General features: G+C 38.6%; 1 protein-coding gene across 4 annotated transcripts in view; it reads left to right on the top strand.

Annotated features, from left to right (window-relative positions):
• HEATR4 (HEAT repeat containing 4) overlaps window positions 1-26,750 on the top strand; it is a 252,604-nt gene that overhangs the window by 81,158 nt on the left and 144,696 nt on the right. For all 4 annotated transcript variants that reach the window (XM_033951548.1, XM_033951547.1, XM_033951549.1 and 1 more), the window contains one exon: window positions 10,683-10,870. In XM_033951548.1, coding sequence (XP_033807439.1) covers window positions 10,683-10,870 — 188 coding nt within the window. The remainder of the gene's footprint in view (window positions 1-10,682; window positions 10,871-26,750) is intronic.

The following is a 26,750-nucleotide window of genomic DNA, read 5'->3' as shown; positions in this document are numbered from 1 at the left end:
CAACTTAAGGAGCAGTTGCAACAACTTCTCCCAGCTCTTCTAACCCCGACCCTTCCAGAGTCGGTACCTACTGAGCCTTCGGTGCCGATCGTCGACCAGCCTATTTTGTCGGCATCGACGTTATCGGCACCGCTTAAATCTGCCTCTTCCATGTCTATGCCTATTTTATCGGCAGAACCAAAGTCTCTGCGTCGAGCGGTTCACGCAGTCTCGGAACCGGTACCGCTTTCTGACACCCGTACCGCTTTACATTCACCAGGTACGGTGTCGCTGCATTCCGGAAAATCAGTACGCAAAACCAGACACACCGAATCCTCTACTCCTCTATCTCAGGGCCGCCTCCCATCGGTATGTGACCCTAATTTATGGGATGATTCCGAGGACCCCTTCGGTACCAATGATAACTTTTCATCGGATGAGGCTGATCCATCTGTGCAGGATCCTGCTAGTAAGCTGGAGCACACTTCCTTCACAAAATTTCTTAAGGAGATGTCAGACACCCTTTCAATTCCATTAGAGTCTGATTCTAAAAAGTCCAAGGCATTCCTTGATGCTTTGGACTTTGACCAACCTCCCAAAGAATTTTTGAAATTACCCCTTCATGATATCTTAAGGGAAACTTTTTATAAAAATCTGGAGACTCCTCTCACCATCCCAGGAACTCCAAGAAAACTGGAGTCACTTTATAAAGTTATTCCCATTCCAGGGTTTGACAAGCCTCAGCTGCCACATGAGTCCTTGCTGGTGGAGTCAACCATGAATAAATCTGCAGGCTACAGTGTGTATGCTTCTGTCCCTCCTGGCAGAGAGGGCAAGGCCATGGATAAATTCGGTAAACGACTTTACCAGAATGCTATGTTGGCCAACCGTTCAGGTAACTATGCATTCCACTTCTCTTTTTACCTGAAACATCTTATTCAGCAAATGGCCATTTTTCAAAAATATCTTCCAGACCGCAAGCTCTCTGCTTTCCAACAATGTACTGCCAGTCTATTCCAGCTCAGGAAGTTCATGGTCCGTTCCATCTACGACACATTTGAACTTACATCCCGAGCTACTGCAATGTCTGTAGCTATGAGACACCTGGCATGGCTTCGCGTCTCAGAACTTGATGTCAACCACCAGGACCTTGCCAACGCTCCTTACCTGGGTGACGAGCTGTTTGGGGAATCTCTGGATACCACCACCCAGAAGCTTTCGGCTCATGAGACGAGGTGGGATACTTTATTGAAAACCAAAAAGAAGCTCCCTCCTGCTCGTCCTTTTAGACAACAGACGTCGTATCAGCGTCGCTTCTCAGCTCGGCTGATTCAGCCTCATCCTCCTCAGCCTCGGAGACAGCGACAATAGCAGCACCAACAGACTCGCCAACAACAGCAGCCTACAATAAAGCCTGTTGCTCAGCCTAAACCAACTCAGTCCTTTTGACTCCTTCTCCAGGGCATCGCCAGTCTTCCTCCCTCATGTCCGCTTCCACAACCTATCGGAGGCCGCCTCCAATTTTTTCTGAGTCAATGAGAGGTAATTACCACCGATCAATGGGTGCTCTCTATCATCACCTATGGCTACTCCCTCAACTTTCAGACCCCTCCTCCATTAGGTCTTCCAAAAGAGTCTGCTTCCAACAGATCTCAATCCCTCCTTCTCAATCAGGAGGTTCAATCCCTTCTTCTTCTCAATGCCATCGAAGAGGTTCCTCCAGATCAGCAAGGTCAGGGATTTTACTCCCGGTACTTTCTAGTTCCCAAAAAGACCGGAGACCTCAGACCCATATTAGATCTCAGAGATCTCAACCAATGTTTGGTCAAGGAAAAGTTCAGAATGCTCTCTCTTGCCACACTCTACCCTCTTCTCACTCAGGGCGACTGGCTATGCTCCCTCGATCTCAAAGAGGCCTACACACATATCCCTGTCCATCTGATGTCCAGACAGTATCTACGCTTTCTCATCAGTCAGACTCATTACCAGTACAAGGTGTTACCCTTCGGTCTGGCCTCCTCTCCTAGGGTATTCACCAAGTGTCTGATTGTGGTAGCCGCCTACCTCCACTCTCACAATTTTCAAGTCTTCCCTTATCTGGACGACTGGCTGATCAAGGCTCATTCCCCTCAGGCGGTGCTTCTTGCCACCCACCAGACCATCCGATTTCTTCAACTTTTGGGTTTGAAATCAATCTTCCCAAGTCGCACCTCATTCCAACCCAGCGACTTCAATTCATTGGCGCCATTCTGGACACTGTTCTTATGAGGGCGTTTCTTCCATCCAACCGCCTTCAAACCATCCTTCATCTCTGTCTGCAGGTGTTTCAACAGATTACCATCTCTGCAAATCAAATGATGGTGCTCTTGGGGCATATGGCATCGACGGTGCATGTCACCCCCTTCACACGTCTTCACCTGCGCACTCCTCAATGGACTCTAGCAACCCATTGGTCACAAGCAACGGATCGTTGCTCACAACACATATCTTCGACAGTCTCTACTCTGGTAGTTAATATCTTCAAATCTCTCAAGGGGTCTACTGTTCCATCTACCTCCTCCTCATCTGGTAATCACCACAGATGCCTCCCCTATGCCTGGGGAGCTCACTTGAACGAATTCCAAACTCAGGGTCTTTGGACTGGCCAAGAAAAGAAACATCACATCAATTTCCTGGAACTCAGAGCGATGTTTTACGCCCTCAAGGCATTCCAACATCTCCTCTTTCCTCAAGTACTACTACTTTGCACAGACAATCAAGTTGCAATGTACTACATCAACAAACAAGGTGGGACGTGCTCTCGCCTCTTGTGTCAGGAGGCCCAACAGATTTGGTCTTGGGCGACAGCTCGTCATTTGTTCCTGAAAGCTGTCTACATTCAAGGAGAGCAGAATTCCTTAGCAGACAATCTCAGCAGAATTCTCCAACCCCACGAATGGACTCTCGATCCCATGACTCTCCAGTCCATTTTTACTCAATGGGGCACTCCTTAGGTGGACCTTTTTGCAGCACCTCGCAATCATCAACTGCCCCAAAGTTGCTCCAGACTCTACTCCCCTCACCGTCTGGCACCCGATGCATTTCTCCTGGATTGGACCAATCTCTTCCTCTATGCATTTCCTCCTCTACCTCTCATGTTGCGGACCTTGTTCAAGCTCAGGAGGGAACAAGCCACCATGATTCTCATCGCTCCATTGTGGCCCAGGCAACACTGATTCTCCCTTCTACTTCAACTCAGTTCCAGGGAGCCCATTCTTCTTCCACTGTTTCCTTCTCTGCTTACTCAGCATCAACAATCTCTCCTGCATCCCAACCTGCAGTCTCTGCACCTGACAGCTTGGTATCTCTCGGGCTAACTTCGGCTCACTCACTTCTTTCTCAGCCTGTCCGTTCTATCCTTGATGCTTCCAGGAAACCGGCCACTCTTCACTTATCAACAGAAGTGGACTCGGTTTTCTTCCTGGTGCCTCTTGTATCACCATAATCCCACGTCCCTAGCAGTGGAACTGGTGTTGGACTATCTCCTTTCTTTGTCTGACTCTGGTCTTAAATCTACTTCTATCAGAGTCCATCTCAGTGCCATTATTGCCTTTCATGAACCAATTCATGGAAAACCCCTCTCTGCTCATCCTTTGGTTTCCAGATTCATGCGGGGACTTTTCAATGTAAAACCACCTCTTAAGCCCCTCCTGTGGTCTGGGATCTTAACTTGGTTCTTTCTGCATTAATGAAGCCTCCTTTTGAACCTTTAGCCACGTCTCATTTTAAGTTTCTCACTTGGAAAGTGGTCTTCCTTATCGCTCTTACCTCTGCCAGGAGGGTCAGTGAGTTACATGCACTAGTTGCCGATCCATCTTTCACTGTTTTTCACCATGACAAGGTGGTTCTGCGTACCCATTCAAAGTTTCTCCCTAAGGTTGTATCTGACTTTCACCTTAACCAGGCCATTGTCCTACCTGTTTTTTTCCTGAAGCCTCATTCTCATCCAGGTGAACAGGCTTTACATACTTTGGACTGTAAACATGCTTTGGCTTACTATCTTGAACGCACTAAGCCTCACAGATCATCTCCTCAACTTTTTTTGTCTTTTGACCCTAACAAGATCGGTCATCCTGTTTCTAAATGCACTTTGTCCAATTGGCTTGCTGCTTGCGTTTCATTCTGTTATGCTCAGTCAGGACTGACACTGGAAGGTTCTGTCACGGGCCACAAAGTTAGAGCTATGGCAGCGTCTGTAGCTTTCCTCCGCTCCACTTCCATTGAGGAAATCTGCAAGGCTGCTACTTGGTCCTCAGTTCATACTTTCACATCTCATTATTGTCTGGATGCATTCTCCAGACGGGATGGACACTTCGGCCAATCTGTTTTACAAAATTTATTTTCCTAATGGCCAACCTTCCCTCCATCCCTCTTTTTGTTAGCTTGGAGGTTACCCATCAGTCAAGAATATGCTGCCTGCTTGTCCTGGGATAAAGCACAGTTACTTACCGTAACAGGTGTTATCCAGGGACAGCAGGCAGATATTCTTGCATCCCTCCCACCTCTCCAGGTTGGCTTCTTAGCTGGCTTATCCTAACTGGGGACTGCGCGCCTCCGTCGGGCGGGAAGGCACTCGCGCATGAGCGGTGCGGCCAAGCTAGAACTTTCTAAGTTCTTAGAGTGCAATCACTCTAAAATTGTCCGTACCGGGGCTCCGTCGGTGCCGTCACCCATCAGTCAAAAATATCTGCCTGCTGTCCCTAGATAACACCTGTTACGGTAAGTAACTGTGCTATGCGGTTCTCCAAAGTCCCGATCCCTTCCCGTAGCTGGAGAGGGGCGGGAAAAGCTCGCGATCGCCTCTTTTTTCGCTCTCCTGGGCCTGCTCTCCTTCCCCTAAGTACCGACTTCTCACTCCCCGCCATCTAGCGCATGCGCACTCATGTGCCACAGCGCAACAGATCAGGGCACACGTGGCACGAGTGCGCATGTGCGCTTAGCATTTTATTATATATGATAAGAAAAGTATAAGATTCTTTCCATCAGGCATCTTAATATAGCTTTTTATGGGATTGCATTTTCTGTACTCTACCAGGAAGCCTGAAGCCACGTGACATAGGTGGAATAAAACCAATAAGAGCTTGATTCAGTGAAGCTGTTCTCCCTTTCTGTATTTATGGAATAGACTTTAATGAATCAAGCCTGCATAACAGTGTGACAATTCAATGACTAGAGCCAGAGTATAGTAGGTGTACATAGTAAAAGCTGCAAGTATAACCAAAAAAATGAAGTGATAACTGTGGGCAACAGAGAACATCCTTGGTCTCATGAGAAAGAGGAGCAAGGAATTATCTACATTGTTTCTATCAGAAAAATTATGCACAGAGAAACTAGGCTGTTTCTGTGGGGAATTTATCCAAGATAATAAGACAGAAATTTTTGCTTTGATATTATTGGGTCAAACCCCACAAGCACTGAAGCAGGCAATTTTGTTGATTGCCTTCCTAAAGATCTAAATACATAGGAGTTTATATTCAGCCAGCAGCAGTCAGTGCTTGCTGACTGTTGCCAGCTTTATTCCTGAATATTCAATGCTGGGCCATGTCCAGGCATCAACATTGAATATCTGGTCATATGCAGCTGGCTAAACCTTATTCGGTTAAGTGCGATATTCAGCACTTAATCGGCTCTAATTAACTGAGTTTTAAGTGATCCATTTTATGCAGTTATCTTGTTAAGAGCTGAATATTGACACTTAACCAGGTTAGTGCTGTCTCTGCCTCCAGAATGCTCACAAAGTAGCCACTTGTGGTTTAGGTACTAACCGGGAATATGAATATGCCTGGTTAGCCCTGGCAAGTGATTTAAATGTCCAGGAGCCATTTCTGGTTGTTTTAAATTACTTTGAATATGTACCCTACAGAGGCCAATAGTCAGTGGAATGACTACTGCATATACAGATAAGCAGATAGCTTTTCCGCATATATTTATGCTGGATTTTTAGCCATACAATCCATTTAAGCTGGGCTGCTAAACATGTGCACCAAAACACACTGCTCCAAAATTCTGGGCAACACCTTCTAAATAAACAAATCTGTTAGAATTTTAACACACATTCATTCATATCATCTTGCCATCCATGAAGGTAAAACGAGCTCAACCACAGGGAAGGAAATGCCTCAGAATTGCAACAGGAGTGTTAGGGAAGAGTTTCTAGATTCCCTCAGTCATTGGCATAAAAACTTCTCCTCTGGTGCTCAAAAACTATAAATCGTTACAAAAATGTTTTCAAACAATGTAAATACTTCTTCATTTCACCCAGCTCTCACGCCATGCAACTTTCAAGCACTTTCATCTCAGCCCATGGCAATGTAATAACAGTCCATTGGGTAAAAATGTCAGAGTGCTTCTTAAACCTTCAAACAGACTTTAAGCAATATATTACACACATGTGTATACTTGCTGCGGTTGTGATGTATCTTTCACCAAGGGCTTCCCCAAGAGTAGGAAGTTTATTAAGACTCTTGGTGAAAGATTTATCACAAAAGCAGCACATATGCACTTGTGTGTAAAATGTTTCCAGATATGAGCATATCACCCCAGTCCTGAGAGAACTACATTGGCTACCTATCACTGTGCGCATTGAATTTAAGGTTCTTTGTATAATTTTTAAACTTTTGAATGATGATTTTCCTAAGACACTGCAATCACTGTTACATCTGTATAAGCCAAGGAGGAACATTCAATCTATGGACAAGCTGTGTTTGGATGTGCCTCCTTTGAGCGCAGTGAGGTTGGCGGGGTTTCGTAAAACCATGTTGTCATTACAGAGGTCAATTGTTGGAACATGTTATCTTTGGAAATGAGGCAAGTTTCAAGTGTATTGCAGTATTCAAAGGGGTTAAAAACTGTATTGTTTGCATCAGTGGCGTACCTGGCATGTGTGACACCTGGGGCCCATCAATTTTTGGCATACCCCCTCCCATCTGTACGAAAAACATGATTTTTAGTAACAAGTCACATGTCACACATGAGTACCTAGGATAAAGCAGCATCTTACATACTGCAGTGAGAAGTACAACAGCAATACACCCATTGTAAAACTAAACAAGCCAGACTAGTACAGATCAATCCTGCAGTCAATCCTAACAGAAAACCATGTCTTTCAAACACACAGAACACAGAAAACACCTTCGCCTAGTATGGAATGTCATCACAAACTTACCCCTCCCCCTTTTATAAAATTGTAGTGTGGATTTTAGCCACGGTGGTAACAGCTCAGATGCTCATAGAATTCTGAGCATCAGAGCTGCTACCACCATGGCTGGCGCTAAAAAATGCTCCACACTTTTGTAAAAGGGGGGATAAAATAGAAATACATAGACAAAGGTTAAATTGAACCAGCAAGAAGCTGGACTCTGCATACAATGCAATACCATAGAAACAGTGACACATGTCTTCTAAAGCAATAAATAAATAGAAAATTTTTGTTCTACCTTTGTCTTCTCTGGTTTCTGCTTTCCTCATCTTCTTGTTACTCTCTTCCTTCCATCCACTGTCTGCCATCTCTCTGTCTCTATATGGCATCTTCTCTTCTTCTATGCCTCTTCCAGAAACTGTATGCCTCCCCCTTCCATCTCTCCTTTCACCCCCATTGGTCTGGTATCTGTCTCCTCTCCTTCCCCCCTGCTCTGGCATCTCTCTCTCCGCTCCCTTCCTCCTGTTCTTCCCTGGTCTTCCTTCTCAATTTATTTTCTGCCTCTGTCTAAATTCTTTTTTACTATTCAGTCCTCAGTTTCTCTCTTTCACTGTGTCTACCTATAGCTTGCCACCTCTTTCCCTCACCCCTTCCAGTAACTAACTCTATCCTCTTCCCTCAATCCTGCATGTGCCCTTTTTTTCTTTCTCCTCCCCACTTCCTTCCAGCATCTGCTCCCCCTTTCCCTCACACTTCCATTCAGCAGCTGTCCTTCCTCACCCCCACACTTCCATTCAGTGTCTGTTTCCCTCTCTCTACCCCTTCTATCTACTGTTCACCCTCTATCTCGCCCCTTCCATTCACTGCCCTCTGTGCTCTTTCTATCCAGTGTGTACCCTCTCTCTCTTCCATATTGCATCTTCCCTCTTTATATGCTCCTTCCATAAACTATCCCGTGCCTCTTCTCTCCTATGTACATGATTGATTTCAACTCTGTTACCTCTCCGTTTTTCTCTCTCTTGTCACCACCTCCTCTCCTATGCTCTGGCATCTCTCTCTTCTCCTTTCTTTCCTTCCCACCTCACGGTCTGGCATCATCCCTTCCCTGATTCCTGGCATCTCTCTCCTTTCCTTTTCTTCCATCTCTCCCTCCCCCTCCATGCTCTGACATCTCCTCCTTCCTTTCCCCCTTCCTTTTCCCTTGATCTGGCATACCTTCCTCCTTCCCTCCATGCCCTGGCGTCTCTTCTTCCGTCCAAGCCCTGGCATTTCCTTTCATTCCCTCCAATTGGGTACAGCAACACTCTCCCCAATTCTCTCCCCCTCTGCTCCCTTTCCTCCTTCTGTCACCCAAGGCCTGGTGTTCTGAACTTCATGTGGCAGCAGCAGCATTCACAATTCACTGCTTTTGCCGGCTTCAGGCCTTCCTCTCTGTTGGGTCCTGTCTTCATGAAAACAGAAAGTAGGCAGGACCCGGCAGAGAGGAAGACCTGAAGCCGGCAACAGCAGCGAATTGTAAAAGCTGCTGCTGCCTGAAGAAGGTAATGGCGCCAGGCCTTGGAGCACCGAGGCAGACAGCTTCTACCCCTTCCCAGCTGAACCCCCACTGACCCTCCTATCTCTCCCCCCCAAGTGAACCTTTCCGACCCTCCCAGCAAGAGCAGCAAACCTCCCTCCAGTAGCGTCGGCTGCTTCGTGGTTTTCTCCTGCCGGTGAAGTGTCACTGATGTCAGTGACGCGGCAGAGGGAGGAGAAAGCCGTGAAGCAGCCGACGCTACTGGAGGGAGGTTTGCTGCTCTCGCTGGGAGGGTGGGAGCGTGATAGGGACCGGGCCGGCTGTGCACCCCCTAAGGCTGCACCCGGGGCGGATCACCCCCCCCCCCCCCGCCCTCCCCCTTGGTACGCCACTGGTTTGCATGCACTTTTGAACTATGAACAGGTGTATATAGTTGCCCCTTCATTTAGTCTTTGCCACAGATTTAATTTTTTTTTGGAGGGGGGAGTTTAGTGATGCTGGTGTATCATTTGGGAAAGAGATTGCTGTTATTAGTGCTAGTGAACTGATGTTTTATGTTTTAGTGCATTAATGTGTTTATTGTATGTTTTATGGTTTTTAAAAATGATTTTTTATGTATGTTATCCGCATAGAATTGTTGGATATGTGGAATATAAATTTTTAAATAAATAAATCTGAATACATATTAACATAACATATCTCTCATACTCACCACCTGCTGATTGCAAGAAAAACACTCTCTGACTGATACTATAATTATAAAAACCATCTAATACACATCCACAGCGAATAGAAAAGAAAAAAGTGATCCTCTACTTACTAATATGATGGAATGGTGCAATCCGAGCCTCAATGCGGACACACAAACATTATCAATGGAGTAACAAAATAAAGCCTCCTCAGTAAGATGTTTTTGGGTTGTTTGGAAAAATGTTGAGGGTCCCTATTTTTTCTCGACACTGTGTATATGAGGTATATGTTTAAAACAAGTCTCATCTTATAGTACATGCAGACTCCATATCATTGTGGATGCCATTCTATTCACTGCTCAGTTTCTTTCCAGCAGGTTTTTTTCCCCTAATTGATAGACTGTCAACCAGTTTCAAATTAAACCATGAATTATTATAAATCATCTATTTCAAGTTGATCTGTTGACATTGTGTGATTACTACACATTTCAGGGTTCGTTGTAGAACATTTGAGGAATGGACTGGCTCTGCATATGTCCTTGCTTTGAGAATATAGTTAACAGTTAAAATTGCAGTGCTTAGTAAGAATAATCTTGGAATGAGAGAAGCAAATGCTAGTTTGAAAATAAAGAAGAAAAGGGTGTAAGTAATTGAAGGGGCACATATATGCCTTGTAAGTTTTCTATTTATGATTGTGCTGAAAAAACAGACACAGTCTGTTTTTCCTCCTGCTGACATGCTACAAGGTCACTTTGTCTTTATGTTCTGAGTTATGTATTTGATATCCTGTTCTGAAGTTAGCTGCTTGTGCCAAGGTTGTTCCTCCCCAGGTGCTGAACTCCCTACAGCTGTGTTCTGGTTGAGCGATTCTGCTTCTTATTTAGATAAGAAGCTTTTGCTAAGAAAGCAACTTTAGACTTTAGAAAAAAAGCATAGTGTTTTATGCCATAGTTGTGCTCCCCCCTTTTTCCTTGTGCTTGTTACCTTTTTTTTGTAGCTTTTATGTATCCTGTTACCAAATATGGCTTGTACTCACGTCATATGCTTGCAATACTGACCCATGTAAAATACTATAAAACTGAATGGGAAACTGATAATAAATAGACAATCTCCTTGGGACAAGCCTGAGCGTTTTTCTTCCTAAAGAGACTGTCTTCAGATATCTGAGAGGCGATAGAGTGTGTGCAAGGTGGTTTTGGACCAGAACCGGAATAAGTCCGTTTCAGTAATCTCACTCAAATGCTATCACACTCATACCTTCAAAAATGTACAGATCATAAATCATGTAGTTTCAATTACCTCTTTGTTTTTTTGGTTGCAGGGGGTTATCCAAATACTGGGAAAGGATGACCTATGAAGATCCAAGCAATAAGAACAAGACAGTAGAAGAGTTACCTATGAAGCATTTTAAACTTTCCCCACCAATTAAACTTCAAGATATGATGAACCCTCGAGCTGGGAAATTTATCTATACCACCGATAACAGCTTTGAGCGTGAACTTTATTCTGGTAACACTATTAACTCTCCTCTATAGCTATTCAAATAATAACTTATATGCTGAAAGTGAGGACATTTATTGGGCAGCATTCAAAACCCAAAGTACTAAATCCATTTGAAAATTGCCAACCCCTAGTCTGGCTAAAAGTACACATGGGTATCCCACAATGTGTGCACTTTTAGCTGCATTAGGAGAAAGTGTTCTAGGCAATATATTTAGACTGAGGAGGAAAATAATGCATGTAGATAGTATTTTCAAATATATGCATATTACTTATCATGAAAAAGTATGACAATCTGACATTTCAGATAACCAAAAGTAAGTGGCTTTAGAAAATTACCCACCCTTTTAACTGCCCCTAGGAGGGTGGTATGCATGGCTGAAGGTTTGCTTTGGATGGCAGATAACCTTGGGCTGGTTCTGTCAACAATATGTATAACTTTTATTCTAGCTAAAAGTAGGTAGTAAAGAGTAAAACAAATTTAGATTGGATAAAAGGGTGATTTCCTTTTAATGAAAATACTTCCGGTTACTTTGCGTTTCAAATCGCACATGACAGGAATATATGCTGAATGAACCTATATCAGAAGGTTCCAGCATACTGTCCTGTCATACTGCCAGGTGACGAAATTCAAGCGTGCTTGAGACAGACACAAAGGGTTGTGGCAATGACAGAGAAAGGAGATGGCTGCAGATTGAGTACTGTCTGAAGTAACAGTAAGCATGAGCAACCTAGGACACGGGATGGGCCAAGAGGTTTGTGAAAACTGAGAAATGCTTTGTTACTTTGCTACGTTTCTTTTGAATAGGCCCCTCCACATCTTTTGCCAGTAAGAAATGCATAGATTTTCATTTAAATACTTTTATTGAATTCTACCTACAGCTTCCTTTTAGTAAAGTATAGCACTAATTTATCTCGACTGATACCACCAGAATATTATTTATTTATTAAACCAACCCCCCTTTTGCAGGGCCGTGGTACGTTTTTGGCGCCGGCCGTGGCGACAACAGACGCTCATGAGCATCAGAGCTGTTGTCGCCGCGGCTGACGCTGGAGGCCCTTTGCGGTTTTGTAGAAGGAGGAGTTACTCTTCTGGATATGAAAGTTTCCTGTTCTGTTGATTTGATATTCTTAATGTGCAGCTATTGACTATTTTGAGAGGAAAAGATTGAAGATAATCTCCTATGTGTTAAGCTAAGGAGATATCTGCTCATCCCTTTTGACTGCCTTCAGACCTATACCTGAGCCTTAGAAATTTAAGTTTTAGGATTTTAGATTCAATTATTCATCTTTTTGAATTATTCTGTATCCAACTGAACTTATAGTTTACATTGTTGATATATGTGATATTTTCCTTGAAGACCATTCATACATAATCTTTAAAAATGAAAACATTTCTTGACATCACTTGGAATTTAAAGATAGAAAACATTTACTTTATTTTATAATACAAATTAAAATATAAATATAGACTCATAAAAATTATACATTGGGAATCTATAACCAAATAAAATAAATTAAAATATCTCTAAAGGGGGAAATATAGTTTAAAAGATAAAATTTTAAAAAAAAAATTAATGGTAGTAAATATAGTTATATATTGAAACAGCTTGTGGGAGTTATGTACACCTAACCTCAATATGCGTATCCAAGTGTTCATATTAAAAAGGGGATGGAAGGGAGGGGAGGGAGGGGGGAAATATAATGGAGGGTGGGGTAAAGAAGAAAATGGGGATATTTTAAAATATTTTAAATACTGGGGGAAAAAATTAAGAAAAACTATTTACTATATAATTTTAAGGAAAATATATTATAAATGTATAAATGGATCTTAAAATAATATCCTTAAACGTTAATGGTCTAAATCATATGATAAAAAGGAAAAAAGCACTATTATTTTTAAAAAGGCAAAATGCGGATTTATGCTTTATACAAGAGACCCACCTCTCAAATATTGAATCTAGTAAACTGCAAGGAGGTTGGGTCAAACATTGTTTTTTCTCACCAGCTACAGGGAAAAAAGCAGGTGTTGCTATTCTGGTAAATAAAAAATGTACTGCTACATTCAAATTAAAGGCAACAGATATTCATGGAAGATGGATAATTGTGGAAATGAATATGGGAAATACTACCATGACGTTGTTTAATATATACGCCCCTAATTCGAACCAAAATGAATTTTTCAAAACTCTTCAACAATTGATTTTGCCACTAGCTACTTCAAATCTAATAGTAGCTGGGGATTTTAATGCTGTTATGGATCCTTTATTGGACAAAAACCCAAGTAGATATATGAAATCAATGGGATTAGATAATTTAATACAAACTTGTGATTTGATAGATATTTGGCGAATACTTCATTTTGATGGATGGGAATTTTCATTCTGTTCTCATGTTCACAATTCTTTTTCAAGAATAGATTATATTTTTATATCAAAACATCTAGCACATCAAGTGACAAAAGCTGCCATTGATCCAATCATTTTATCTGATCATGGTGGGGTATGGATTGAAATTAAGATCACGGATCAAAATACAAATAGACCAATATGGAAGTTTGATAATGCATTGCTTGCTGATCCAATATTTTGTGAAAATTTTCAAATAAAAATGAAAGATTTTTTTCAAATAAATGATAAAGATGAGATCTCTAGAGAACTATTATGGGATGCATTTAAAGCATCAATAAGAGGACAAATTATTTCTTATTCGGCTTATCTTAATAAACAAAATAGAAAACAATATTCTAACTTAGAAAAAGAAATTAAAAATTTAGAATTAAAACTTATAGGAAAATGGGAATATTCTATACAACAAGAACTGTTAAAACTTAAAGGTAAATACAATGAAATATCATCAAAGATGATAAGGAAAGATTTATTTTCTCAGCAAGCATTGTATTATGGAAACTCAAATAAGTCGGGAAGAATACTGGCAAATTATCTAAAGGTGAAAAAAAAGAAAACAAAAATAATTGCTATAAAAGATGAAAAAGGTGATACATTAACACAAATTGAACCAATCTTAAAACAATTCCTAAAATTTTATAAATCTCTTTATTCTTCCGAGACTTATTTAAATAAAGAAAAGGAAGGTTTAGAATTCTTGAAACTATTAGAGGGTCCAAAAGTTCCTGAACATATAAAACGAAGATTGGAAGAGCCAATATCACTAAAAGAATTAGAAACAGCTTTGAAATCCCTTAGAGTTGGATCCGCTCCAGGTGGTGATGGTTATACAGTGGAGTTTTATAGAACATTTCAAAACTTTTTATTACCCTATTTGTTAAATCTTTTTCAATATCAACTTAATAAAGGTTGTACAAAAGGCACTATGGCAGAATCATTAACAATAGTTTTGCCAAAGCCAAATAAAGATCCCACTTTAGTATCAGACTATAGACCAATATCTTTAATAAATGTAGATGGAAAATTATTAGCAAAAATACTTGCGTTAAGATTGGCTAAAGCTCTCCCCCATATTATAAGTATGTCTCAAACAGGATTTGTTGCTCAAAGACATTCATCTCATAACACTAGATTAGCATTTCATATGTTATACTTAACAAAGAAATTGAATGAGCCCACTTTTGCTATTTCTTTAGATGCAGAAAAGGCTTTTGATAGAATAGAATGGACATTTATGTATCAGACAATGGAATGATTTGGTATAGGTCCTGGATTCACACAAATGATACAAACATTATATAGCTCCCCTTCTGCTAGATTATACATTAATAATACGTTTTCAGAAAAATTTAATCTACAAAGAGGAGTTAGACAAGGTTGTCCTTTGTCTCCTTTACTGTTTGATATAGTTTTAGAACCCTTAATATTAGCAATCCAACAAGTAAAGGAGATACAAGGTATACCTCATTCAGATAAAGAATACAAAATATCAGCTTACGCTGATGATTTATTATTATATTTGAGGAATCCAGAATCTACCATTCCACATTTACTTGAACTGATTGAAAAATTCGGAAAATTTTCAAGATATAAGATAAACTGGAACAAATCAGAAATACTTCCATTAAATATACATTGTACAAAAGGCTTATTTGATTCATTCTCTTTTGTTTGGAAGGAGGATGCTATTAAATATCTTGGAATTTGGATTACAAAAAATTTAGAAGACACAATGAAAATTAATGAAAAAAAGTTTATTACAAAAAGTGACAGAGATGTTTGAGCAATGGAACCCTTTACACTTATCATGGTGGGGAAGAGTACAAACTGTTAAAATGATGATATTACCTGTAGTCTGTTACCAAATGGGAATGATACCAGTTTTCTTCCAAAATTCTTTTTATAAAAAGTTAAATAAGATATTGACAAAATTTATTTGGCTTGGGAAAAATCCCAGAATTGCTTTAGTGTCATTGCAAAGACCAATTGCGGAGGGAGGGGTAAATTTTCCCAACTTTTATAGGTATCATCAAGCCTATATTTTACATCAAGGTATGTATTGGATCCTCCCAGAGCCCACTGACAATATTCCAGACTGGTTCTGGCTAGAATGGAGACTTATGTTTCCTTTACGTCTTAGTCATGTAGTTAGTATCAAAATGCCAAGGCTATACAAAGAACATAAAATATTCATGGATACTTGGAAAACTTTAAGATACATAAGTAATCTAACTCCTATTCCAATTAGTAAATCAACAACTCAAACGATTTGGTTAAACCCCAAGATCAAAATAGGCAGTTTCAAAATAATCTGGAAAAACTGGATGACAGCAAGTATTCGTATTTTAGATGATATAATAAAAAATGGTAAAATGCTGGAGTTTTCACAATTGCAACATAAATTTGATCTTAATAAAACACAATATTTTAGATGGTTGCAATTGAAGCAATCCATTCAGGTAGGGTTCCCTGAATGGAAAAATCTTACTAATTATCACAGTTTGGAATTCTTGTGTTTCCAGATAAATTCAATAGGACATGAAGCCGCACAGTGGTATAAATTAATATCTGGATATATAAATAAAAAACCAAAAAATGGACTTAGAGACATTTGGAGCATTGAGATAAAACATCATATTAATGCATCTCAATGGCCACGACTTTGGTCTTGGAGGTTAAAATGTACAGTGTCAGCATCTATGAGACAAACTTGTTTTTTTTCTTTTACATAGAGCTTTATGGATCCCTACACGTTTACATAGAATTGATAGCTCTAAATCTAATAGATGCTGGCACTGTCATGTTGAAATTGGGACATTAGACCATCTTTTATTCTTTTGTCCATTCATCTTAACATTCTGGAAATCGGGGCGTGGCTTGGAGACGAAGGAGAATGGTCGGGTGACTGAACTGCTCTGTAAAAAAGGCTCAAATAAATAAAATATAGCTACAGAAAAACATTTGAAATTCATTAAAAAGACGAGGATCAACAGCATAATGGCATCGGGTAAGCTGACAAAAGCTAACTCAGTAGGAGGAAGTAATAAAAGATCAAAAATAGAGCCGATAGCCCCCTCTAAAGTTCCATTGCCAACGGATGAGACAGAAGATATTGACATTGTTAAGGAACTACGGCAGATAAAGGAAATAGTTTTACAAAATGCAAAGAATATACAGGAAGTTAAAGAAGAGCTGGCAGGGCTTAAATTAAGTTTGAAGGTGGTGGATGTTAAAGTGGAGCAATTAGATAAGAGAGTGGAAAAAACAGAAAAAGAAATAGCTCAATGCAAGAGAGACTGTAAAGAAATAGAAATATTAAAGAGGGATCTTGAGGACGTTTCCAATCGCGAAAGAAGAAATAATTTAAGGCTGATTGGGATCCCGGAAGGGGTAGAAAAAAATAATCCTATTGCCTTTCTTGAGCAATTTTTACCAAAAATTCTACCTCTGACAGTTAAATTTCCTCTGGAAATAGAGAGGGCGCACAGGGTCCCGACTAAAAGATATGATAATCAAAAGGGTCCGCGTCCTTTAATTTGTAAGCTGCTCCGTTATCAACATGTGGAGGAAATTATAAGACTGGCAAAAGAAAATAAGACCTTGAAGTGCCAGGATTCTAAAATATATATAGTGCCAGATTTTGCAAAAGCAACAGCTCAAAAAAGGAAAAAATTGCTTGAATTGAGACCACAGCTTAGAGCGATTGGAGCAAGGTACGGTTTAATGTACCCAGCTATTATGAGGGTCACTTTTGCAAATAAAACTTCAAACTTTGATGATCCTTTGAAATTAAAAGAATTCTTAGAGCAATGTGAACAGCCTATGAATACATAAACTGAGACTAGAATTTAACAGAAGGATTGGAGTAAGAAATACTTTGATTCTGAGATGTTTTTTTTTTTTTTTTTTTTTTTCCTCTCTTCATTTGATTTTTTATTTGTTTTGATTGGTTTCTGATATAGAATATTTTATGGAGAATTGGACTTTGGGAGTTACAGTTAAAAATGGAACAGATTTGAATTACTGATGGAACTGAATGGAAGGATGTGGATGCAAGGATTCTATGATGACATCATTCCACATGCTATGAATCTCAGGGATATTAATGTGAATGAACATTCTGATGTCTCTGATTGAGGTGGATATTAAAAGTTAAATATAAACTAAGAATGACTGGCTCCAATTGTTGAAATTAGGCTCCCTACAGAAGTTAGGGCAGTTTTAAGTAACATTTCCAGCCCTTTATCTGATATTGATGTTCCAGGCAATAAACAGCAATTTATAGGATCCTGCTATAGACTCTTTTTGAAGTGCTGGAATATATTGATGTCAGCTTTATAACATTCTTGACACTTTAGAATTGAATATAGTCTAGCTGAGGTCAAAGAGCACTTTATATTAATGGAAACACTCATGATTTCAAAGATTAAGGAAAGGGCGGTAGATGATGGAGATTTCCTTAAGTGCATAGGACACTTTACAGGAAAAGAGGTGGTTTAAACAGAAAAAGAATTGTATTGGATGATTACTTGAACTGCGCTAAAAAAGGAAAAGAATTTGGAAATATGAAGGAGACAGAAGCCTGATTGCAGATAAATCCTAAATTTTAAAGAGAATATAAACTTATTATAAAAAAATGCAAGTTGTTTGGAAGAAGAAGTGACTTGAAAGAAGTGAAAGAAAGATCAAGGAAAGTATGAGATGTAAAGGATAAAGCAGTATCTAAACAGGATTTAAGAATAATTTCACTATGAATTGACTGTAAAGCAAAGAACATCAGATTTCTTTTGGATTGACTCTTCAGTGTATGAATGACTCTGTAGAAACATAGATGACAATTTAAATATAATGAAACTGGAAAGTGTGGTTGGATTTATTCAGACTTTTATATGACTATAATATATTAAAGGAACTGAAACTGTTTAGGGATTTTATGGAAAAAAAAAAGGGAATGAACGATAAAAATGGATGCATAATAGTGATGAATTAGTTAAAACAAGCAGCTGATATAAAGACATGAAGAATTGAAGAGATGGGGAGAAGCTGAATATGCTTGGAGAGTTTTTCTACACAAAGCGGAAGATTGATGAAATTGTTTATTTATGATATATAATGATATATTTTAATATCACTTTAATGTTTAAGGTTAAGAAGGTGATTTTAGATTAATTAAAGGGGGTATGCAATTAGAAAATTGAATAATTTATTAACATGTAATTGTTTTCACAGGAATACAATAATATTGATTTATTTATTTGTAGTAAATTCAATTTAATATTAAAAGATATTGGTATAAGAAAATGAGTTTCTTGGGCATGTGAGGGAAAGATTCTGAATCTATAGATGTTTTATAATTTAAGGATAAGTGGGGAGGGGAGTGAGGGTGGAAGAAGAAAAGGGAATGGAGGAAAAAGGGGGGAATGAGGGGGGAGGAGAAAAAAAAAAAAAAAAAAAAAAAAAAAATGGGGAAGGAGGGGAAGAAAATAAAAAAATAAAAAAATAAATGAAAAATAAAAAAAAACATAAAAAAAAAAAATAAAAATAAATGAAATTTGAACTTAGTAGATTATTTGAAAGATATTATATTATATAATGTAGCTTATTAAGAGTGATAAATGATGTATATGGCAGAGCCTGAAGGGAGCTTTTTGTCACCTGATTATATATGAGCGTTTCCAAGTTTGCATTATTAATTGGGGGGGAAGGGAGGGAGTAGGGAGGGGAATGGGAGGAAGAGATGTTGGTATAGTATTTATTAAAGATTTTGTGAATTGGGGGAAATATGTTGATAGAGAGATAGGGAGGTGTTGGGGGGAAGGGGACCGAGATAATTTACAGTATGGATATAAGGAAAAGGAGTATAATATGATATTGAAGTGGAGATTCTTAGATATTAAATTTTTATTTGTGTAATGACTTTCAAAATATTTTCTTTAAATGTTAATGGCCTGAATCACCCAGTAAAAAGGAAAAAGGTAATGTCATATATCAAACAACAGAATATAGATATATGTTTTCTGCAGGAGACACATTTGTCTGGGATAGAGTCTATGAAGCTGTCAGATAATTGGATAAAACAATGTTTATTTGCACCAGCGATAAAAAAGAAGGCAGGAGTAGCAATATTGATAAATAAAAAATGTCCAGCAACATTTAATATGATTAAGGCAGATCCTCTAGGAAGATGGGTACTTGTTGACATGAGCATGGGCAATAATACAATGGCGTTGTTAAATGTATATGCCCCTAATTCGAATCAAAGTGAATTCTTTAAGTCTCTACAACAATTAATTTTACCACTGGCTACTACTAATTTAGTGGTGGCTGGGGACTTCAATGCTGTTATAGATCCAATAATGGATAAAAAACCAAGTAGAATTATGAAATCAATGGGGTTAGATAATTTGATACAATCATGTAATTTAAAAGATATATGGCGTATTCTTCATTTTAATGATCGGGAATTTACATTTTGTTCACATGTTCATCAATCATTTTCAAGAATTGATTATATTTTTGTTTCAGATCAGATAGTACAGAAAGTTGTAAAAGCTGACATAGAACCAATAATAATATCTGATCATGGTGGTGTGTGGATAGAAGTTAATTTAGTAGATCAAGATAATTCTAAACCGGTATGGAGGTTTGATAATGCATTGCTTGCTGATTCTAAATTTTGCACAGAATTTCAAACTAAAATTAATGAATATTTTTTACTTAATGATTTAGAGGAAATGTCGATTGGAATTTTATGGGATGCTTTCAAAGCAACTATGAGAGGACAAATTATATCATATTCTGCATATAAAAAGAAACAGCTAAGAAAGCAATATGTAAATTTGGAAAAAGAAATTAAAAATTTGGAATTAAAATTGGTTAATAAATGGGAACAGGAGACATTTCAAATATTGTTAAAAAAAAAATGTGAATATAATGAAATTTCCTCTGGGTTAGTAAGGAAAGATATTTTTGCTCAACAAGCGATATATTATGGTAGTGCAAATAAGGCTGGAAGATTATTGGCAAATTATTTAAAAGCAAAGAAAAGGAAGGAAAAAATAAACATAATTAAGGATGAGTTAGGCAATTCACATTCTCAAATTGGAAATATATTAAAACAATTTTTAAAATATTATAAGTCACTGTATTCTTCGGAGTCTTATTTAAATAAAGAGAAAGATGGGTTGGATTTTTTGAGTTTAATTGAAGGTCCTAAGGTTCCTGATCATATAAAAGGAAGTTTAGATAAACCTATATCATTAAAAGAGTTACAAATGGCATTGAAATCCCTTAGAGTTGGGACCGCTCCAGGTGGAGATGGATTTACAGTAGAGTTTTATAAAGAATTTCAAATTTCCCTATTACCATATTTATTAAAATTATATCAGGATCAACTGAATAAAGGTTGTATATCAGGCACTATGGCAGAATCTTTAACTATTGTTTTGCCAAAGCCAAATAAAGATCCAACATTGGTGTCAAATTACAGGCCTATATCTTTAATAAATGTAGATGGTAAATTATTAGCTAAGATTTTAGCATTAAGATTGGCTAAAGCTCTTCCGCATATAATAGGAATGAATCAAACTGGATTTGTTGCTCAGAGACACTCTTCTAATAATACTAGACTGGCATTTCAGATGTATTATTTAACAAAACAAATTAATGATCCGGCTTTTTCGGTATCACTAGATGCTGAAAAGACTTTTGATCGTGTAGAATGGAATTTCATGTATCAAGCTATGGAGTGGTTTGGTATTGGATCCGGATTTATACAAATGATTCAAACACTGTATAGCTCCCCAACTGCTCGCTTATATATAAATAATAATATTTCAGATGCTTTTAAGTTGCAGAGGGGAGTTAGACAAGGTTGTCCATTATCTCCTTTGCTCTTTGATATAGTTCTTGAACCCTTATTATTAGCTATTCGACAGGCAAAGGACATACAGGGTATTCCATGTGCTGGAGTGGAATATAAAGTATCTGCTTATGCAGATGACATCTTGCTTCATTTGAGGAATCCGGAAACAACAATTCCATGTCTACTGAAGGTAATAGATACATTTGGAAAATTCTCAGGATACAAAATAAATTGGACTAAATCAGAGATTTTACCTTTAAATGTGCATTGTACAAAAGGTATATTTGATTCTTTCCCTTTTATATGGAAAGAGGATGGAATAAAGTACTTAGGTATTTGGTTGAATAAAACACTCGAAGAGACAATGAGAATAAATCAAAAAATTTTATTACAAAAAGTAACAGAGATGTGTGAGCAATGGAATCCTTTACATTTGTCCTGGTGGGGAAGAATTCAAACTGTTAAAATGATGATTTTGCCTGTGGTTTGCTATCAATTGGGAATGATACCAGTGTTTTTTCAGGGGTCTTTCTATAAAAAATTAAATAGTATTCTGGTTAAATTTATTTGGCTGGGTAAAATTGCAAGAGTGGCTTTAGTGTCTTTGCAAAGACCAATTGAGGAGGGTGGGGTAAATTTTCCCAATTTTTATAGGTATCATCAAGCCTATATCATGCGCCAAGGTATGTATTGGGTCCTCCCAGAGCTTTTGGAACAATTACCAGAGTGGTTAAAGATGGAGAGATCACTTATCTTTCCACTTAGGCTTGATCTTTTGCTTGGTATAAAAGTGCCTAGAATACGTAAGGACAATAGAGTATTAATGGATACTTGGAAAACATTAAGGTTTATAGACAAATTAACTACTGATTCTATTTTAAAATCGAAACAACAGACTATTTGGGTAAACTCCAAGATACAAATAGGCGGGTTTAAGGTTGTCTGGAAAGATTGGATTAAAGCAGGTATAAGATCATTAACGGAAATAATTGATAATGGTAAGATGCTTGAATTTTCACAATTGCAACATAAATATGGTCTGAATAAAAAACAAAGTTTTAAGTGGTTGCAATTGAAGCAGGCTATTCAGGTGGGGTTCCCTGAATGGAAATCTTTAAATGATCATTACAGCTTAGAATTCTTATGTTTCCAGGCAGATTTTCTGGGTCATCAGGCCGCAAAGTGGTATAAAATTATATCTAATTATTTGAATAAGAAGCCTAAAAATGGATTAAGAGATATTTGGAGCATTGAGATTAAGCATCAGATTAATGCATCTCAATGGCCACGTATTTGGTCTTGGAGAATTAAAGGTACGATGTCAGCATCTATTAGGCAAACATGGTTCTTTTTGTTGCATAGAGCATTCTGGACCCCTACTAGATTACAAAAATTAGATTGCTCTAAGTCTAATAGATGCTGGCATTGTAAAATTGAAGTTGGAACTTTAGACCATCTTTTATTTTATTGTCCATATATTCAGGCATTTTGGATATCAATCTGGGATCAAGTCAACATATTGATGGAGAGTCATGTGGCATTATCCTATGACACAGTGGTTTTTGGAATGTGTATGAGAGCCAAATGCCAAATATCTGCAGCAAACAATAAATTATTGATGATTCTTATTGGTGTGGGAATTCAGCAAATAACAACTAATTGGAAAGACTGTTCTAGACTGAATTGTAGTTTCTGGTGGAACTCAGTTTGTCATATGTACAAGATGGAAAGATTTCTTGCAATACAAAGGGGGTATTTTAAAAGGTTTCAAGAGGTGTGGAGGCCATTAATTGATTATTATAATGATTAAGATTTATTCTTTTTCCTTAGAGGATAATTTATAAAAATGGGGTGGGGTGGGGGGGATAGGATAATTTAGTTAGCTAGCGGTATATTTCAACTGATTAATGGATATAAGAAACATGGTATATAGGTATGAATAGAAAAGGAAAGAGGGTAAATTTATTGGAAATATGTTGTTATGAAATATAAGGGGATATATGTACTATGATGAGATATATATTGTTGTGCATTACTTTGTATAATAAAATGAATAAAGAGTTTGAGGAAGAAAGGGTGGGGGGAGGGACAGATTTAATGTAAGATTAATTGTATTATGAAAGAGGGATGTATAAGTATGTATAAGTTTGGACGAAATAATTTGTTGATATGGGAAGGGATGGGAGGTGGATGGGGGGTATTAAAACATGTATAATAATATTGTTTAAGAATGTCAAGTGAGTTATGTGAATTAATTGTAATAATATTGTACACTTGTTGAAAGAAATAAAAAGGAATAAAGATTAAAAAAAACAAAAAAAAAAAACCATTCTGGAAATCAATTTGGCCCCAAATTAATAGGATGTTAGAAAATCCAGTAGCCTTGACATATGATACTATATTATTTGGAACAACAATGAGAGCAAGAAGTCAAATCTCATCAAGTAATAACAAACTTCTATTTATTTTAACCGGAATAGCAATACAACAAATCACATTCAATTGGAAAAGGCATGACAGGTTAAATTACACTTTCTGGTGGAATTCTGTTTGCCATATATACAAAATGGAACTCACCATAGCAACACAAAAAGGATATATTAATAAATTTCAAAAAATATGAAGACCATTAACAGAATTTTGTAAAGAACAATAATTTTCCCATGTTTAGAATTTGATTAGAAGGGAAAGGGGGAACATATTTTTGAATAATATACAATATATAAAAATTTAAATGTATAATATAATTAATGGAATTTTGATTGAAAGGGAGGGGGAGGGATGGGATATTATTATTATAATTAATAAGAAATATGTAACTTTAAAATTCTGATATATTAATTGCATCTATTTTAAAAAAGTGTGTATATATAAGTTTGTATAAAGAATATGTAATTCACTTGTTGTAACATAAGAAAATGAATAAAAAAAAAATTCAAATGAAAAAAAAAAAGTAGGTAGACTTGGAGGTAGTGTTGTTTTGGAAGGCAACAACACAGATTTGCATTTTCAACATTTTTTTGTTTTCTGTAACTTCTTGCACTTAGTCCTGCATAAACAATACTGCTAGGTACTCCTCTGAATGTATCAAAAGTGACTTTGTAACTCTGAGAGAGAAGGTGAAGCCAGTAGATGCACAGATGGTGTTCTTGTCGATCCTCCCTGTCGAGGGTAAAGGTGGATAAATTAAGAAATAACCTCAGAAAATACTTTTTCATGAGAAGAGTGGTGAATGCATGGAATGGCCTCCTTTTGGAGGTGATGGAGACTAACACCCAGATTCTGTATCCGGTGCCCAAGTCAGCGGCTGCTGATCATGTGTCAATCACTCGAGGGTGTCGGTTACAGAATCACACTTGATTAAGTCAAGATAGGCGGCTGAAATGTAGGCCTGGAAAACCTTGGTCTACATTTCAGCCACCTATACTTGCCACTAGACTGCAGTAGCCATAAACTGATCGCATAAGGCCCCTCCCGTGGCTGAAGGGGAGCCCTGTCAGCTCAGCTGATCTGGGTGAATTCTTCTGCCATGATCAGCTTATGGCTGTTGCGGACTAGCAGCAAAGATAGGCAACTGCAATATATGCCAGGGTTTTCCAGGCCTACATTTCAGCCGCCTATCTTGGCATGATTCGCAGCTAGGTAGCCGCTGTAACCCACCTAATGCCACTTCTGTCACTGGCCACACCTACTTTGGCATTCTGCAGCCTAAAGCAGCTACCCAGCCGTGATTCTAGCTGCCTTTGTAGGTGTCGGTAGGCGCTTCAACACTGCTGTTTTTTGCTGTTTCTGATGGCATTTTTCAATTAACATAGGCATCGCAGGGTGCCTACTGACACCTAAGTTTAGGTGCTGGTTATAGAATTTTCCCCTAAAAGTGTATCTGACTTCAAGAAGTTTGGGTTCTGTCTTTCTGTCTTCTTCTTGGCTTTACTCCATTTTGTGTCAGTGATTTTCTGTCTGTTCTTTGTTCAGTTTTTCCCGCCTTGACATCATGGTCTAATTGATAACAGATGTGCTTGAGCTGGGTAGCTTGATTTCACATTCCAATGCTGGGCATAGAATAAAAGCTTTCTTGCATTAAATATGAATGAAATATATTGTGTGGATCTATGGATGAAAGGGGCCCCGAACGATTGTGTGTGACATGTGGTAATGATATGTGAGAGAATATATACAGTGGTGCCTCGCATAACGGTCGCCTCGCACAGCGGACGCTGCGCACAACGAACTTTATGTCGTGATCCGTATAACGTACTTCGTTTCACACAACGAAGTCGCCCGAGCTGCATCCTTCCGGGGTTCCTGCGGGGTTGGATCGCAGCGGGGTTGGTTGAGGGTAGTCTCCTTCTCCTTACCTGCCCTGTCGCAGCACACAGCCGAACGGAAATCTTCCCGATGTCAGCGCTGACGTCGGAGGGAGGGCTTAAGCAAAGCCCTCCCTTCCTCCGACGTCAGCGCTGACATCAGGAAGACTTCCGGTCGGCTGTGGCAGGGCAGGTAGGAAGAAGGCAATGGCGAACGAAAGAGGGGGGAGGGGGCGGTCCGCCCCGAAGAATGTGCACAGCTGGTCAGGTCCCCCGATCGACCGACAACAGGCCCGGCCGACAAACCTCCCTGCCCTGTAGCCGCGAATCTAAATTACCTCTTACAGCAGCTTCAATAATCCAGCTGCTGTAAGAAGGTAATTTAGATTCGCGGCTACAGGACAGGGAGATTTGTCCGACCGGGCCTGTTCTGTTGTCGGTCGGGTGCAAAAGCGCCACAAAGGTGGAGGCAGGGAGGGAGGAAAGGTGGAGTGGAGAAGAAAAGACGCTTAAGGGGGGAGAAGGCCGCTGAAAGCACATGTTGGAGCAGGGGATGAGAGGGAGGGAGAGAAGGGGAAATATTGGACAAGGGCAGAAGGGATGCTAAATCATAGGGTGACAGGCAGAGAGAACAACAGGAAAAAGAGTGGAAGCAATCTTGAACCCTGAGGGTGAGGGCAGAGAGAGGTGGTGAGATGATTGATCATGGGGAGAGAGACAAAAGGGAATAGAGATGGGATAGGAAGATAGTGGAAGTAAAAGGACAGGGAGATGTATGTTTTTAGATGTATCTAAATAAAAATAATAACAAAAAATTTATCTTTTTTATGTCATCTTAGCATATTTTATGCTGCAGAACGAATTATTTTTTTTTACATGTATTCCTATGGGAAAACGCGTTTCACATAACGAACGTTTCACATAACAAACTTGCTCCTGGAACCAATTAAGTTCGTTGTGTGAGGCACCACTGTATTTTAAATCTAAATAAACTTAAAGGGAGCCTAAGAAACAACATTTGGAAATAGTTAGAATCAGAAACAGTGTACCAGTCTTTGAGAGACTCAGAGTAGGGGGAATAGCCCCTCTTCTTTCCTTTAGTGCTGATAGGGACATGAACTTTTCAGCAGGTTGACTTTCACACAGACGAACTGTCTGATATAAGTTTTGAGTATGACAAAAAGAGTATTGGGTATGTTATAAAAAATGTTTATGCATATTCAGAAATTAATGTAAACAAAAATATGACTTTAAAAACTTTGTCTTTGAGTTTGAAAAACTATGTAAAGGAATTTCTTTGTCTAAATCTG

This window comes from Geotrypetes seraphini, chromosome 7, assembly GCF_902459505.1.
Source record: "Geotrypetes seraphini chromosome 7, aGeoSer1.1, whole genome shotgun sequence".
Lineage (NCBI taxonomy): Eukaryota > Metazoa > Chordata > Amphibia > Gymnophiona > Dermophiidae > Geotrypetes > Geotrypetes seraphini.
The sequence above is the reverse complement of the archived record's forward strand: the minus strand, read 5'-3'. Positions and strand labels throughout refer to the sequence as shown.